Source organism: Lipotes vexillifer, unplaced genomic scaffold (genome assembly GCF_000442215.2).
Source record: "Lipotes vexillifer unplaced genomic scaffold, Lipotes_vexillifer_v1.1 scaffold1911, whole genome shotgun sequence".
In the NCBI taxonomy this organism is placed as follows: Eukaryota; Metazoa; Chordata; class Mammalia; order Artiodactyla; family Lipotidae; genus Lipotes; species Lipotes vexillifer.
Genome location: NW_006792095.1, coordinates 155,070 through 169,808, shown reverse-complemented (window position 1 = coordinate 169,808; position 14,739 = coordinate 155,070). Strand labels below are relative to the sequence as shown.

Genomic DNA, 14,739 nt, shown 5'->3' with positions numbered 1-14,739 from the left:
AATTAATGGGATTTTAGTTGTAGTCAGCAGGAGAAATAGGGAAAAGTATGTTTACTTCATCTTTCCAGAAACAGCTTCTCTCATTCACTTTTGTTCCTTAGTTCTGAGACTCAATATCATGTTTTACTTCCAGAATTGTATTGTACTTGTTAAGTTTACCCTATGTGTATTATTTTTCCAGGCAATGAAAAGTAGATTAAATTTAAAGGAATTCCAAAGAACAAGCAGATGGTTGGGGGAAATATACCATTTGGCTTCATGCATTTATTAGAGAGTCAAAAATAGATGTTTGGGTTTGGGGATGGTTTTTAATTTTATAGAAAGATCTTAGAAGGGAGGATCACATAGTTAAAAGTACTCAGCAGTTGCCTTTAAATATTTTTTGCACTAGAAAGTAGTAAAAATAACAGCAGTAATGTAGGTCTAGTTAGAATGGGATGCTTACCTGGTACTGAGAAGTTTTTTGGTTGACTTCATTTTCTCAAGGTATCCTTAACAGGGTGCTGGTAACTTTGAGGTTATAGCTACCTGTCTCATAGGATTGTGACTAAATGAAAATTTCAGGACTCTGGTAGCTGTAAAGAACTGTACACATATGGGGAATGATACTATTGTTACTTGTCTTCCTACAAATATATACTTTGCACTTATAGGAGCATGTTTTTACCTTTACAGTTCTTAAAATCCTAACTTAGGATTCTTCCCATCCGTGTAATCCAGCTCTTAATGAAGGATACTCCACTACCTCACAGGTCAGGGCATTTCATCTTAAATAATTCTAATGTTTAACAAACACTTCTATTCTGAGCTTGGTCCTCATTCTGCCTTTTGAGTCTACTCTTTCACAAGAGAAAAGGAAAAAAAATGCTTTTTTCTCTGTGTGGTGATCATTCTTATAGTCCATACCTTTTTTAAAAAAATTTGGAATGGCTAAGATCTCTCATCATTTTACCTATCTTCCATCTATAGAATTTATTAGTCTTTCTTAAAATGGAGCATGGATAGGAACTTTGCTTTTGAAACAGTGTACTGTGCTGTTACTTCTACATAAGAAGTCCTTCTGAGAGAATTTGAGACTATTAACAATACATGTAAATCATTGCATTAGCTTTCAGTTTTGGCACTTATGAAACAGTGATTGAATTTACTGTTGGATCACTGCCCTAGGGTTTTCCCCTTCATTAGTGGCTTAATCTTAAACCAAGTCTGTCCCATCCTGTTACTTTATTCATTAGAATTTAAAAAAATCTAAGTGCTAGACAGCATTTGTCATTAGGATGTTTACTTATTAACTTTGTAGCATTCTTAAATTTTGATTCTGTGATTCATTATATTGGCTCTCACCTTTCCTTTGCCTAGTCCTTCTTCCAACTCTTCCCCAATCCAGTTTTACTCTCTTTTGATCATTATGAAAGTGTTGATGAGGCAGGGTCAGATGCAGAGCACTATTAGATATCTTCTAGATTGACATCAGTACATTAATAATCATTTTTTGGATACTTCTGTAGAATGTGGTATGAATCATTTTTATTCTTCACATCAAAAGCTGAAAAAAAATAATACTCTAGTTTGGTATGTTGAGTTAATATATAGTTTTTTATATACAGTTATATATATGGTTTATATATATATATATATATAGTTAATATACATTGTTATAGATGATCTGATAATTTTGGTATATTTTTCAGTTTTGAAATATTTTAGTATTTGTCTTGGTTTCATTTTACCTATTTAAAAAACATTTCCAGGAAATCCACTTACCCAGGATATACTGAACCTCTATCTGGAACCAGATGGAACAAGAAGGCTACTGAACTATTTGCTTGATAATTTGGCAGGTACTGCAAAAAGAAGTAAGTGGTCATTTGATTAAACGATTTTTTTTAGAAAGACATGTAAGAATATTATTTAATTTTGTGTTTTATATTCAACTAGTTTCAACAGAACAACCACCTCCAAGATCTTGGATTATGTTACAGGAACCAGACAGAACACGGCCAACTGGTTGGTAGCCTAATTTTTTAAATCTTATTTTTACTTTTTCTTTGTAAACCTAATGGTATTGTTGGTATGCTTTAGATTTTGGGCAGTGTTACAGTAGAATGCTTAAGGTTGATTTGGTTTGGGAGATAATCACGAAGACTTGATTACCTGGCCTCTTTACTGTGCTACGGAAAGTTTGGTATAAAGCAGTACTTCTCAACCAGAGGCGATTTTATGCCCCAGAAGACATTTGGCAATGCCTGGAGATATTTTTTGATTGTTAACAACTGGTAGAAGTGCTCTTGGCATCTTGTGGCTAGAGATCAGAGGTGCTGCTGTTGAGGAACTCTGCTCTAAAGTATTGATCAAATTCAGTTATAATAAATACACGAAACTCTTTCTATACTGTAAGTTTCCAAACTGTACTGTGTTCCAGATGTATTTGATAATACAAAAGTTTAAGATAGCCAAAACACCTACTTGAAAGAGAAATCGAACTAATGACCTCTAATCTCCTTTTAAAATTGTATGAAAATAGTTTGAGCACTTCTGTGATGTGTGCACCAGGATTTGGTCTATAATACCCCTTTTCTTTCTTTCTTTTTTTTTTTTTTTTTTGAAGTATAACATTAAAATATTTTAATAATGGAACCATTCCAATACCCCTTTTCTTTCATGTGAATTAATAGTAGTTGCTCTGTAGAAGAAAAGTAGAGATGCCTGTTAAGAAAACTACCTGTCAGATTTCCACATTCTACATTAACAATTGTTGAAGTGGTGGAGGGAACATAGAAATGAGGAGCCCTGGTCTTAGAGGCTGAAGGACTTAAGATTGTATTCTGTTAGTTTTTGAACCTTCTGTGTGTACCTCTGTAGCAGGAAACACATTATTTATTTATATTATAATTTGTTCACATATCTGTCCTTCATTTATTTTCTAACATTACTTATGCCATGTCTGGCATATAGTAGTTTTTCAGTGAATATATATTGAATGAATAAAGTCAAACTTAGCATTTAAGTGAAAACTATTGAAATTAATTATGTTTTTTTTTTCTGCCACGTGTGTGAATAAGTAAAGTTATCTTTCCTACAGCCTTGTTTTCTGTCATGTGCTATAATGTTCTTTGTGATAAATATGCGACCCGGCAGTTATATGGCTACTGTCCATCATGGGCACTAAATTGGGACTACAGGAAAAAGGCCATTATTCAAGAAATCTTGAGTTGCAATGCTGATGTCATAAGTCTTCAGGTAAGTCATCAGAAGAGCACTTGTTTAAATTGCAGAAATGCCCCAACATTGATCAAGCAAGGAACAGCTTGGGAACTCATTACACTGACACATATGAAGTCCTAGCTTTAGCAGTTATTAAAATATGGACTTTTTCTGTATTTAGTGAATTCTGGGAGCATTCACTGCCTGCTGTGCTTTGTAGCAGTGTGCTGCCAAATTAAGCAGATGGGTTAAGCTGGGTTTTAAATGTTTGCTATGACAGCTAAATGTTTACTTTTTCCTCCCTAATGCCCCTGTACACTATTTTTTAATTGGGTGGCAATGTTACTCAAAATGTAGCACTATCAAGGTATAATTTTGCTTTACTACCAGTGGTAATTGAATAGTTAGGTCAAAGTGGAAAGGGCATTGAACCTGGTGCACAGTAACTGGGTTCTCAGTCCAACTCTCATAATAACTTACATGACCTTGGGCAAGTCACTCTCCTTGTGGTGTGAAATTTGATCTGTGGAGTTCCTGTTACCTCTCTGATTTTTGTTCTATGCCAATTCTAAAATATAAGTAAAAATATATGCATAGGGGTGTATGTCTTTCTATTCTTTACTCCTAAACAATAAAAAATTGACCTTATCAACTGGTGCCTGTATAATGACAGGTAGGTGTTCTGATTGGTTTCAGATAAATTACATCGAAAAAATGTAATTCTTCATTCTGCAAATCAGTCCTTTGAAATTCTTTTAAGTTCTTAAACTGTACATATAAAGGTAATGCATAGGACTGATTTTTGTCTTATGAAATAACTCTGCTATTTACAATTTTTCAGGAGGTTGAAACAGAACAGTATTACAGTTTTTTTCTGGTAGAACTGAAAGAACGTGGCTATAATGGATTCTTTAGTCCTAAATCTAGAGCTAGGACAATGTCAGAACAAGAAAGAAAACATGTTGATGGCTGTGCAATATTCTTTAAGACAGAAAAGTAAGTCATCTTCTTTCTTTCTTTCTTTTCTTTTTTTTTGGCTGAGCCACATGGCATGCAGGATCTTAGTTTCCAGACCAGGCATCGAACCTTGCCTCCTGCAGTGGAAGTGCAGAGTCCTAACTACTGGACTGCCAGGGAATTCCCAGTCATCTTATTTCTTAAAAAGAAAACTTTCTCTGTTTGCAGGATGGGGGCCAAGGGAATGGAAATTAGTTGGCAAATAAGAGAATGAGGCGTTACATTATTACTCAAGAAAACAGTACTGTTGACTTAGAGGGTTTTGTTTTGATCCATCAGAAATAGTGTTTTGGAGGACATGTTGAAAGTGCTGCTGTTTCTTCAGGTGTTTGCTAGGGTTTAACTCCAATTGTTACTTGAAACACCTTGTAATTGCATTCCCTCTGGGATGGTGGAGAGATTCTTAAGCGTGTACTTAGGAAGAGAATTATTTTAAAATTATAAGATGGAATTTTCCAATGTGAAACCTAAACAGAAGATGACTACATTTTCTTAAGTTGTAAAAGTTTATCAAAATGTTATTTGTATCCATAACAGACTAAGAACAACTTAAATGGACATGGGAAGCTTGGTGTTAAGTGTGGAGGATTTTCCATAATGTAATTTACATGCCATCATACCTGTTAAGGAAGTTTGGGAAAATTGCATTTTCCACAAAGCTAATGTCTTGGTATTCTCAATTTTATATTTGTGTGTTTTTGTTTTTGTTTTAGATTTACTTTGGTTCAGAAACACACTGTTGAATTTAATCAGCTAGCAATGGCAAATTCAGAAGGGTCTGAAGCTATGCTGAACAGAGTCATGACAAAAGATAACATTGGAGTTGCTGTACTGCTAGAACTTCGAAAGGAATTGATTGAAATGTCATGTGAGTGACTTTTCCACTTCCTATGAAATTGACCTCCAAAATTTAATAGAAAACAGAAAAATTTGTTACATATTAATAGTCTTGTCTAACACCTGAAGAAACTCAGAATTTAAATCTTAGATTCTAAAACCTTATATCCATTTATCTCTACCACAGAGCTCAAGATGAGGAAGCATTCATTGCCCAGAAAACTATTTCAAATCTTAAAAGGCATAAAGCCAAAGGAAAAAAACAGCTTTATTTTCTCCTCAAGAATTTTTCACATAAAATGCTGAAGTAAATATTAGTTAAAATGACTGCTTAGAGAGAAGAACTCCATACACTTATATAATTTCTTGGCAACAGGGATATTCTGTATGCTGACTTCTCTTCCTGACCTTTTTAGTCATTATTTTAAAGGTCTTGAGTTTTGGAGAAATGGACCACTTATTTCAAATTAAATGTATGTTTAGAGTGACCTTCATGCTAAGAACTGAAACTTCTGTCACTTGAGGAACAGTTGGAAATGGGGATATTTAATCTGAGGGATAGAAAGATGAAAGATGGAACTTAATGACTATCTTAAATATATCTTAAGAAAAAGGGTGTCAATTTTATGATGCTCAGTTTAGGACATCTAGAAGACCAGAAGTTTTAAGGAGATGGAACTATTTAAAAATCAAGCTGTCCCAAATAGAATGGGCTGTCTCTGTTCAAGTAGTGAATTCCCTATGCTGGAAGTACTCAGCCGAGAGGTTAGATGTCTATTTCTCAGGTTTGTTGTAGGGTAGATTCAGTCATCAGGTGGGAGATTGTTAACTAAATTTTAGGCTTCTTTATTATTCCCAAGATTCTGAGATATTACTTGCTTTCAGACCCTGTGAGCATATATGGGGTTATGGACAGGTTTTGTTTGTTTCTTTTTATCTAATATAGCTGGAAAGCCACATCTTGGAACAGAAAAACAACTTATTCTCGTGGCTAATGCTCATATGCACTGGGACCCTGAATACTCTGATGTGAAGTTGGTTCAAACAATGATGTTCCTCTCAGAAGTGAAGAACATCATTGATAAAGCCTCGAGAAGCCTCCAGTCCAGTGCATTGGGAGAATTTGGAACTATTCCACTGGTGTTGTGTGCAGATCTTAATTCTTTGCCGGACTCTGGTAAAAACAAAACAAAACAAAACAATGCTATTTTATATAGAATGCTTACTGACTTAAAATGTTTTTGTAATGTGTTGTTTCTGATAATTCCAAATTTAGTCAAAATGAAAATTCAATTTATAGTGGCAGCTATGAATCAGGTTAAAAAAAATGTTGTGGAGTAGGGGAACCATTTTGAAAATGAAATGGTATTATGAAAAACCTCAGGAGGAAGGATGTTAATCATCTTCAGTAAACACGTAGGTGATAACTTGAAGTAACTTATTAAAGAACATATAATTGTATTTCATTATCCCCAGGTTATATGTAATGCACACTCTGAAAAGGTTATTAAGACAGACTCTTTGGGATTCCAGCATGTGGTAATAAAATCCAGTTTAAATTTGACTGTATATTAAAGGATCTCCAGTTTTGGTGGGCTTGATTAGAAAAATAAACCTCAGGTGGAAATTGAGATTTTTTTATTTACACAGATCAGGCAAGTGATTTTAACAAAAAAAGATCAAGAATCTTGATTTTTAATCACAAAGTAGAAGAACACAGAAAGCCTTATTCTTAAATACTTTTCCATAGTTAGTACAGTGAGTAAAAACCATAGTCCTTGTAATATCAAACTAAGTATTTCTTTTTGTCTTTTAGCTCCTTGTTTATACTTTCTCACATACACAAGAATACTTTTCCTTGGACTTACATGCATGCAAAAATGCACACATTCACACATACACACATTCACACACTTGGAGTGGTTAAATTCAGTAGCACATCACTGCTATCACAGTAGATGAGAGAATAGATAATAAGTTAGAAAGTATGTTAAAATTCGTTTTCAGGGCTTCCCTGGTGGCGCAGTGGTTGAGAGTTCTCCTGCTGATGCAGGGGACACAGGTTCATGCCCCGGTCCGGGAAGATCCCACATGCCACGGAGCAGCTGGGCCCGTGAACCATGGCCGCTGAGCCTGCACGTCCGGAGCCTGTGCTCCGCAACGGGAGAGGCCACAACAGTGAGAGGGGCATGTACCGCAAAAAAAAAAAAAAAAAAAAAAATTCGTTTTCAGGGGAAATAAAGGTGTCTAAGATCCATAATTCTTCTTTCAAAGCCATCTGGGGATTACCGGCAATTTCTCTACATGCTTTGCATCCTCTTTTTAGCTACAAAGTATCTGAGGGCCACGAGAGACTCTTGTCAAATAATGCAGATCTTAGGACCTATTTCCACGTTGCAAAATATAGTATTTTAATAGCAAACACATGGGAAAATGTCCAGTCTTGTTAACTAATTAAATGAAAGTTAAATATTTGCAGAACCCATCTTATGCTTCGCATATTGGAAAAATAATGTCCAGGGATGCTGAAGTTGCTCTGTAACTCTTTCAGAGTTGGCTGTGTGTGTGTGTATACATTTTTCATTTTCACCAAGAACTTTATTGAACAGTGTATTCACCGTTTTGTTCTACTACGTTCTGCCATTTTTCAGGCAACTTCATAATTCCATCTTCCCAAAACTTTTTATCTTTTTGAGCAAAGAACTGTTCCAGGTGCCTTTTACAGTCTTCCAGGGAATTGAAATTTTTTCCATTAAGAGACTTTTGTAAAGACTGAAATCAATGGAAATCCGAAGGTGCAATGCCTATTGAATACGGCTGATGAATCAGAACTTCCCAGCCAAGCTGTAACAGTTTTTGCCTGGTCATCAAAGAAACATGCGGTCTTGCATTATCCTGATGGAAGATTATTCATTTTCTGTTGACTAATTCCAGATGCTTTTTGTCGAGTGCTGCTTTCAGTTGGTCTAATTGGGAGCAGTACTTGTTGGAATTTAATCGTTTGGTTTTCCGGGAGGAGCTTATAATAGAAGATATAATAATATCATCTTCTTTGAATGAAGACCGGCCTTTGGTGTGGTTGGTGCTAGTTCATTTTGCTTGCCCCACGATCTTTTCCATTCCACATGGTTGTATAGTATCCACTTTTCATCAGCCGTCACAATTTGTTTTAAAAACGGAACATTTTCATTATATTTTGGTAGAGAATCACACGCGGAAATTGGTCAAGAAGGTTTTTTTCACTTATGTGGAACCCAAAAATCAAAGCAATTAACATAACCAAGCTGGTGCAGATGATTTTCAACGCTTGATTTGGATATTTTGAGCATGTTGGCTATCTCTCGCGTGGTACAACGTTGATTGTTCTCAATTAATGTCTCTATTTGATCGCTATCAACTTCAACTGATCTACCCAACTGTGGAGCATTATCCATTGAGAAATCTGCAGCACGAAACTTTGCAAACTACTCTTGACACGTTCAGTCAGTCACGGCACCTTCTCCATACACTGCACAAATTTTTTTGCGTTTCAGTTGATTTTTAACTTTGTTGAAATAATAAGGCATAATATGCTTAAAATGTTGCTTTTTTTCTTCCATCTTCAATATTAAAATGGCTACACAAAAATTCACCAATTTTGAGAAGTTCTTTTTTTAAATGCACGCTGATATGACTGCTGTCACAATCTAACAAAATTGTTTCAAATGAACTTAAGTGCCTACTGGAGCCATCTTACGGGAAACACTGAAAGAACTTTTTGGTCAACCCAATGTATATTTAGGCACAATGAATCCTAATCTTGGTATTTTATACTAAGCATAGCAGAAACCTACATACTAAGATGTTGATTATAGTATTCTTTTTTTTTTAAGGTAGAAATAACATGAATTTAAAAAAAATAAGGAACTAGCTTAACAAATCAGCCCAGTTGTATTATGCAATCGTTAAAAAAAATAATTGAGAAGACATATGAACATAAGTTCATGTGATACAGTATAGAATATTCAGTATACTATGATTAAAACCATGTAAGAATGGGTTTATACAAGTTTTGGCAAATGTGAAAAACAGTGAAACATTTTAGAAAGTGGGAATATGTGTGATTTAAAACTTTACTACCGAATTATGTTTTTAGTTATGTGTTCTACACTGTGTATTTTACTTGACAGTGCAAAAAGTACATTTATTTTCATTATAGGTGTTGTGGAATATTTGAGCACTGGTGGAGTAGAAACAAATCATAAAGACTTTAAGGAACTGAGATATAATGAAAGTCTTACAAACTTCAGCTGTAATGGGAAAAATGGGACAAGCAATGGAAGGATCACTCATGGTTTCAAGTTAAAGAGTGCCTATGAGAGTGGCCTGATGCCTTACACAAATTACACGTTTGATTTTAAGGTGAGTTTTGAGATAATAAACTTTTAAAGCCTTCATTTTTTTAAAGTGTCTTATAACTTTATGACGGCTTTAAATGTTAATGCTCAGAATGGAATTAAGCCATCTCGAACTAGTTGACAGCAGCATTCTTTTATTACTGGCCTCTCCCATTGCGGAGCACAAGCTCCGGATGCGCAGGCTCAGCGACCATGGCTCACGGGCCTAGCCGCTCCGCGGCATGAGGGATCTTACTGGACCGGGGCATGAACCCGTGTCCCCTGCATCGGCAGGCGGACTCTCAACCACTGCGCCACCAGGGAAGCCCTCTTTTATTACTCTTAATGTAGAATTCCATGTGATTAGAGTCCCATCCCCACTTTATAGATACCTATTAGAATCATTTCCAAGGTAAGAAATCAGATGAAATAATGATAGTGAATCCTGAGTTAGCTGTCACCTTTTTGGGGCAATTTTTTTTTTTTTTATAGGCTCATTACTAACAGCTGGATATGCAGGGCCATCGTATTTAATTTGCTGTCAATTGAGATGAGGTGTTCCATCTCTATTTCAGTTTAACTGAAACTGTACTACTTGAGAACCAAAATGTCTTTTATTATTAGCCATTTTAAAATTTCTAATATATATATTATTTATATGCCTTGTTACACAATTAATGGATTACAATATGGAGCCTTTTCCTTAGTAACTCTCCTCACTTTATTATCTGTGGTTGTTTAGGACTTGTGTTCAACTGTCCTTTTTAGCTACCTTTTGCATTTACGCTCTCTAAAATCCTAATTTTCCATTTCTAACCTGCTGAGAAAATAATCATTCAGGTTAGATTGTCTATTAGAATAGTGTAAATACTTGTGTTAACTGGTTCTTAATTTTAGAGGGGAGGTTGTTTAGACTCCTTTGAGAAACTGTTGAAAACTGTCAATTTTTTTTTATTTGGCTTTGGAGGATCCACAATACTGTAGATAATGATTTAACCCTGGGAACAGATGAGTGTGTAGAGTTGAAGAGAGACTGGAGTAGACTGGGGAAAACTAACATGTAAATGACAGTAACCAGAGAGGTGGAAAACCAGGACAGTATAGGAAGTTAAATGCAAGGAAAGAAAACCTTTCTAGGGAAAGAGGTGTGTGTGTTAAGCTTCAGAAAGATATTGATAAGAGTTGTTTCACTTGAGAGCTAGTCAGAGAAACTAGAATATGATGAGTTGGAGAATAACTGAGCAATGAGGTAGGAAAAACCAACTTTTAGATTCTCATTTCAAGCAGGTTGATTGAAGAAGAGGTGAGGGTGATAACTAAAAGGTGGGAGAGGTTAGGGATTTTTTCTTTTCCTCTTATTCCTGTTCCTGATAGAAAATTAGGAAGAAGACTCTTGAACATGCTTAAATGCTCTTGGCCAGGAGCGTGTAAAGGAGAGTCGGAAGTTATAGGGAGGAAGTTATAGGGAGGAAAGGAACAAACCAAGAGTAACCTAGCTGTGTGCCAGATGCTGTGCCTGGGTACTGTTGAGGTTGTTGAGAGCAGAGAGCCTGGCCCTCGTGGAATCATGATCTGGTGGGAGAGATAGGTCTCAACCACACAAATGAGTATACAGTTACACCTTGGGGAGTGCGTTAGCAAGGGAAAAGAATCAGAGGTGGTAGGAGCTATTAAGTGGGTGAGGGCACGATACAGGAAGGCCTTGGGAAAGTGATTAAACTTGGCACTTGAAGGTTGAGAAGGAGTTAGCCAGTTGACAAGTAGAAGAAAGTGTTCCAGACATGTGTGGAGGCCCTGGAGCAGGAAAGAGCTTGGCACCTACAAGGAATGTACCCCACTTCACACCACACCTCCCTACTCCCCAAAAAGGGCTATTATGGCAGTGGAGTAGTGAGCAAGGAAAAGTGTCACAAATTAAGTTAGGAAAGAGAAGCAGAGGCTCATCATGAAGGATTCTTTAGGTCTTGTTAAAGATTTTGGAAAGATCCAGATAGGAGGAAGAATGATTATCATCCCTAAACTTTCTTCATTCTCACATTTGGGGATGCCATTTGGTTTATGTAGTATTGCCTTTTCCTACAGGCTAATAAGTTTCTTTGTTTGACTCTAAGGATATGTCTTGAAAGTTCTCAGTATTCAAGTGTTATCTTATGTGGGGCCTTGTCTTTTTTTTCTTTTTTCCTTCTGTTTTTCAGGGTATAATTGACTACATCTTCTATTCTAAACCTCAGCTGAACACTTTAGGCATCCTGGGACCTCTGGACCACCATTGGCTAGTTGAGAACAATATCAGCGGCTGCCCACACCCACTCATCCCCTCTGACCACTTCTCACTTTTTGCACAACTGGAGCTCTTACTGCCTTTCCTGCCCCAAGTTAACGGCATTCACCTTCCTGGCAGGAGGTAGTCAAGTACCTTCAGAGGATGACCTCAGTTTCACTCGTAAACTCGTAAAAAATCTGAATACAGGGGAGTGAGGTATGGCCACTAGGGATTTTTTTTTCTTAATGATAATTTGAGTTTTCAATCTGATTATTTGATAAGGATATAGTGTGAAAGCCAGGTGCTAGCAAACAGACAAATTCTGAGCCCGATATGCTTTATATACTGTTAGACAGGGACTGGTGTGTTTGCACCTATCTTTAATTTGTTACAAGTAATTTTCCTGTTTCTTCTATCCAATATAATATTTTCATGCCTTGAAATAGGAAAATGTTTGAACAGCATATTCTCTTTGCACAGAAATCTGTAGCACTACTTTTTTGAGGCCAGTAATAACATCCAGAGATCATTCTTCCATACTTTACTCCCTCCTTTTTCAGACTTGTTTGTAAAATATAGAATTTAAATTTAGCCTTTATGATTGTATATGATCCACAGAAGACCTGATTTATGAAATTTTGTACTAAAAAAATCACATTTGGAAATGATTGTATTGTAATCAAAGGCTAAGTTTTTTTTACCTGTTTCATGTGTTATAAAGGCCAGCTTGTAAAAGAAGTTGCAACAGACTTTCTCTGCTGACAATTTGCACTGTTAGGGTTTTGTTAGCCCTTTTGTACTACTTTGTTTTTAAATTGAGAACATTGCTCTTTAAATCTAAATCTGTTTAAAGTTTAGGACATTTTCTTGGACCAGAGGCAACTTACCCATGAATTCCTGGGTTTTTACAAAAAACTGTCTACCAGGACAGATAAGCTGAGCAGTGAATAATCTGTAGGCATTATGGACTGAATGTAATGGTTGATATATATACATTCTGATATTTTTAAATCCTCAGCTTTTTTAAGTTCAAAATTACAGCTGCTTAGGGACAGCTTCTTAACTCCTTTTTGCGACACTTCCTGTCCTATCTCCACTGTGCGTGCCTGAATTTGTTCTCACCAAGCACTGCCTGTGCATGCAGAGAAAATCTGTGCATCCTCTTTTATATTTTTAAATACTGTTTAACATTTGTCAGAGTTTTATGAAAATGCTTTTGTATGGGCTGTGGCTTTTTTTCCATTGTGAAGCATTGAATATCACATTTTGGAACATGTTCATAGGGTGGGTCCTTGGGTCTTTACTTACCAGACCCAAGCACTGCTTCTTGGTGTCATTGCACAGTGCTGTTCATCACCCAGAGTACTACTATCATGTGAATTCTTTTTGTTTTCTATGTATTCCTTAGTTTCCATGTTTTTTAGAAATCATTCCTTTAAAAAAAAAGTAATTTTCCGTTTATGAAGCAGTATAAAATAAATGAGATGTATTTTCAAAACAGGTCCCTAAGACAATACTTCAGATCATTTTAAAAGTGACTAAGTCATTTTAACATGTCAACCAAGATAAAAGTTATATTATACCTTGTATTTTACCCATAGTGCTGTTAGTAGAGATTAAAGCCAGCTTTAACTTTGCAAAGTTAACTCCTATATGTTCTGTTCTCATTCATTCATTCTCTCAAAAAAATCAAATGAATTCACAGGGAACTTGGTCTAACTGCTTTTGTTTCAACTGCAGGCAGGGGAGCAAAAGGACACCATGTATGTGAGCATTAAGAAAAGAAATTGTTGAGTGTTAGTAACAGTTTTTATACAGAGAGTGAGTCATTTTGGATAATGACTTAAAATTTTATGAAAAATGTTTAGCACTTAAATGTGCTTATTCTGTTTTTAAGAGAAAATAAAATCTCATACTGTTTAAGTAATTTTTTTTTTTTTTTTTTTTTTTTTTCTTTAAAAAAAAAGAAAAAATTCTCCAAATGGTTTTGATCTTGAATCTTTGTCTGGGACCTGGTTTTTCCTTTGAAGGTTTTTTTGGGGTTTTTTTGGTTTTTTTTTAACATTTTGTTGTGATGGTTTTTTATTTTTTGCCTTTTGTTTTAAGTTGTGCTGGCACCGAACACATCCAGTTTATAGTCAGTACATTGGAAAGCTGGTATTACTGATATAGAACCAATGCATAACTTTTATGGGGTTTCTTTTTGGGTTTTTTGTTTTGTTTGTAAAGTGTGAATAACAGGTGTGTTTACTCATATATCCTAAACACTGTGTTGGTAATGTGCATCATGACAATTTCCAGCAAGGGCATGCTGGAGCTGGTTGGACTGATGAGATTAAGGAAACTGCTTTTCTTATGATCTGCATTATATAATAACAGGTCCAGAGAGCTTTATGAAAGGGGAAGGGGAGAAGCACTTACTCTGTTTATGGAGGATATATTCTTTTCATAGATGCTGGAACTAGAGTGCACTTGTTAGATGCTAAAGGTTTGAGCTTTACACAAAATGTTTTCATCTGTGTTTGTTATTGTCTACAAAATATTTGAATTTGGGGGCAGCATAGTAAGATATAGTGGCCTGTTACGTCCTGAAAATATTTGTTCTTGCCTCTTCTAGGCAGACTGCATTCTGTGGCAGACTACCTTCTGTGGGTCAGTTTGAAAAGCTTCTCCACCTTATTAGATAGTGATAAATTGAACCAAGAGTGTAGATTTACAACTGTAACCTTTAAAAGAGAGAAAAATATTTTAAGTCTATAGGGAATAAATGGTCACACCGAAATAGACTGTTAAGCAAGATTTTGTGTTTTAAATAACTTCTGTGTTCTGAATAATTTCCAGTAATCCGTACTCCCTAAAATGCAATAAAAACTAGTATGTTTTCACAGTATAGGTTTTCTTCAAAAATTCTGTAACAAATATATTTAATGTGGTGTTGCCATAATGTAATTTCAGTATTCTTACTGGATAAATCCATTTTATGAATGTTTTACAGAAAATTTGGGGTATATTTTCTGTTTTTAATGATCAGAAATTTGGAGG

At 35.5% G+C, this 14,739-nt stretch overlaps 1 protein-coding gene across 1 annotated transcript in view; it reads left to right on the top strand.

Moving 5' to 3' along the window:
* Positions 1–13,620, top strand: part of CNOT6 (CCR4-NOT transcription complex subunit 6) — a gene marked incomplete at its 5' end in the record, with an annotated part of 27,541 nt that extends 13,921 nt beyond the window's left edge. The window contains 8 exons of the mRNA XM_007465308.1: positions 1,752–1,856; positions 1,939–2,007; positions 3,083–3,240; positions 4,046–4,200; positions 4,935–5,089; positions 6,005–6,235; positions 9,257–9,459; positions 11,630–13,620. Of these exons, the coding sequence (XP_007465370.1) occupies positions 1,752–1,856; positions 1,939–2,007; positions 3,083–3,240; positions 4,046–4,200; positions 4,935–5,089; positions 6,005–6,235; positions 9,257–9,459; positions 11,630–11,842 (1,289 nt within the window). The remainder of the gene's footprint in view (positions 1–1,751; positions 1,857–1,938; positions 2,008–3,082; positions 3,241–4,045; positions 4,201–4,934; positions 5,090–6,004; positions 6,236–9,256; positions 9,460–11,629) is intronic.
* Positions 13,621–14,739: the final 1,119 nt, after the last annotated feature.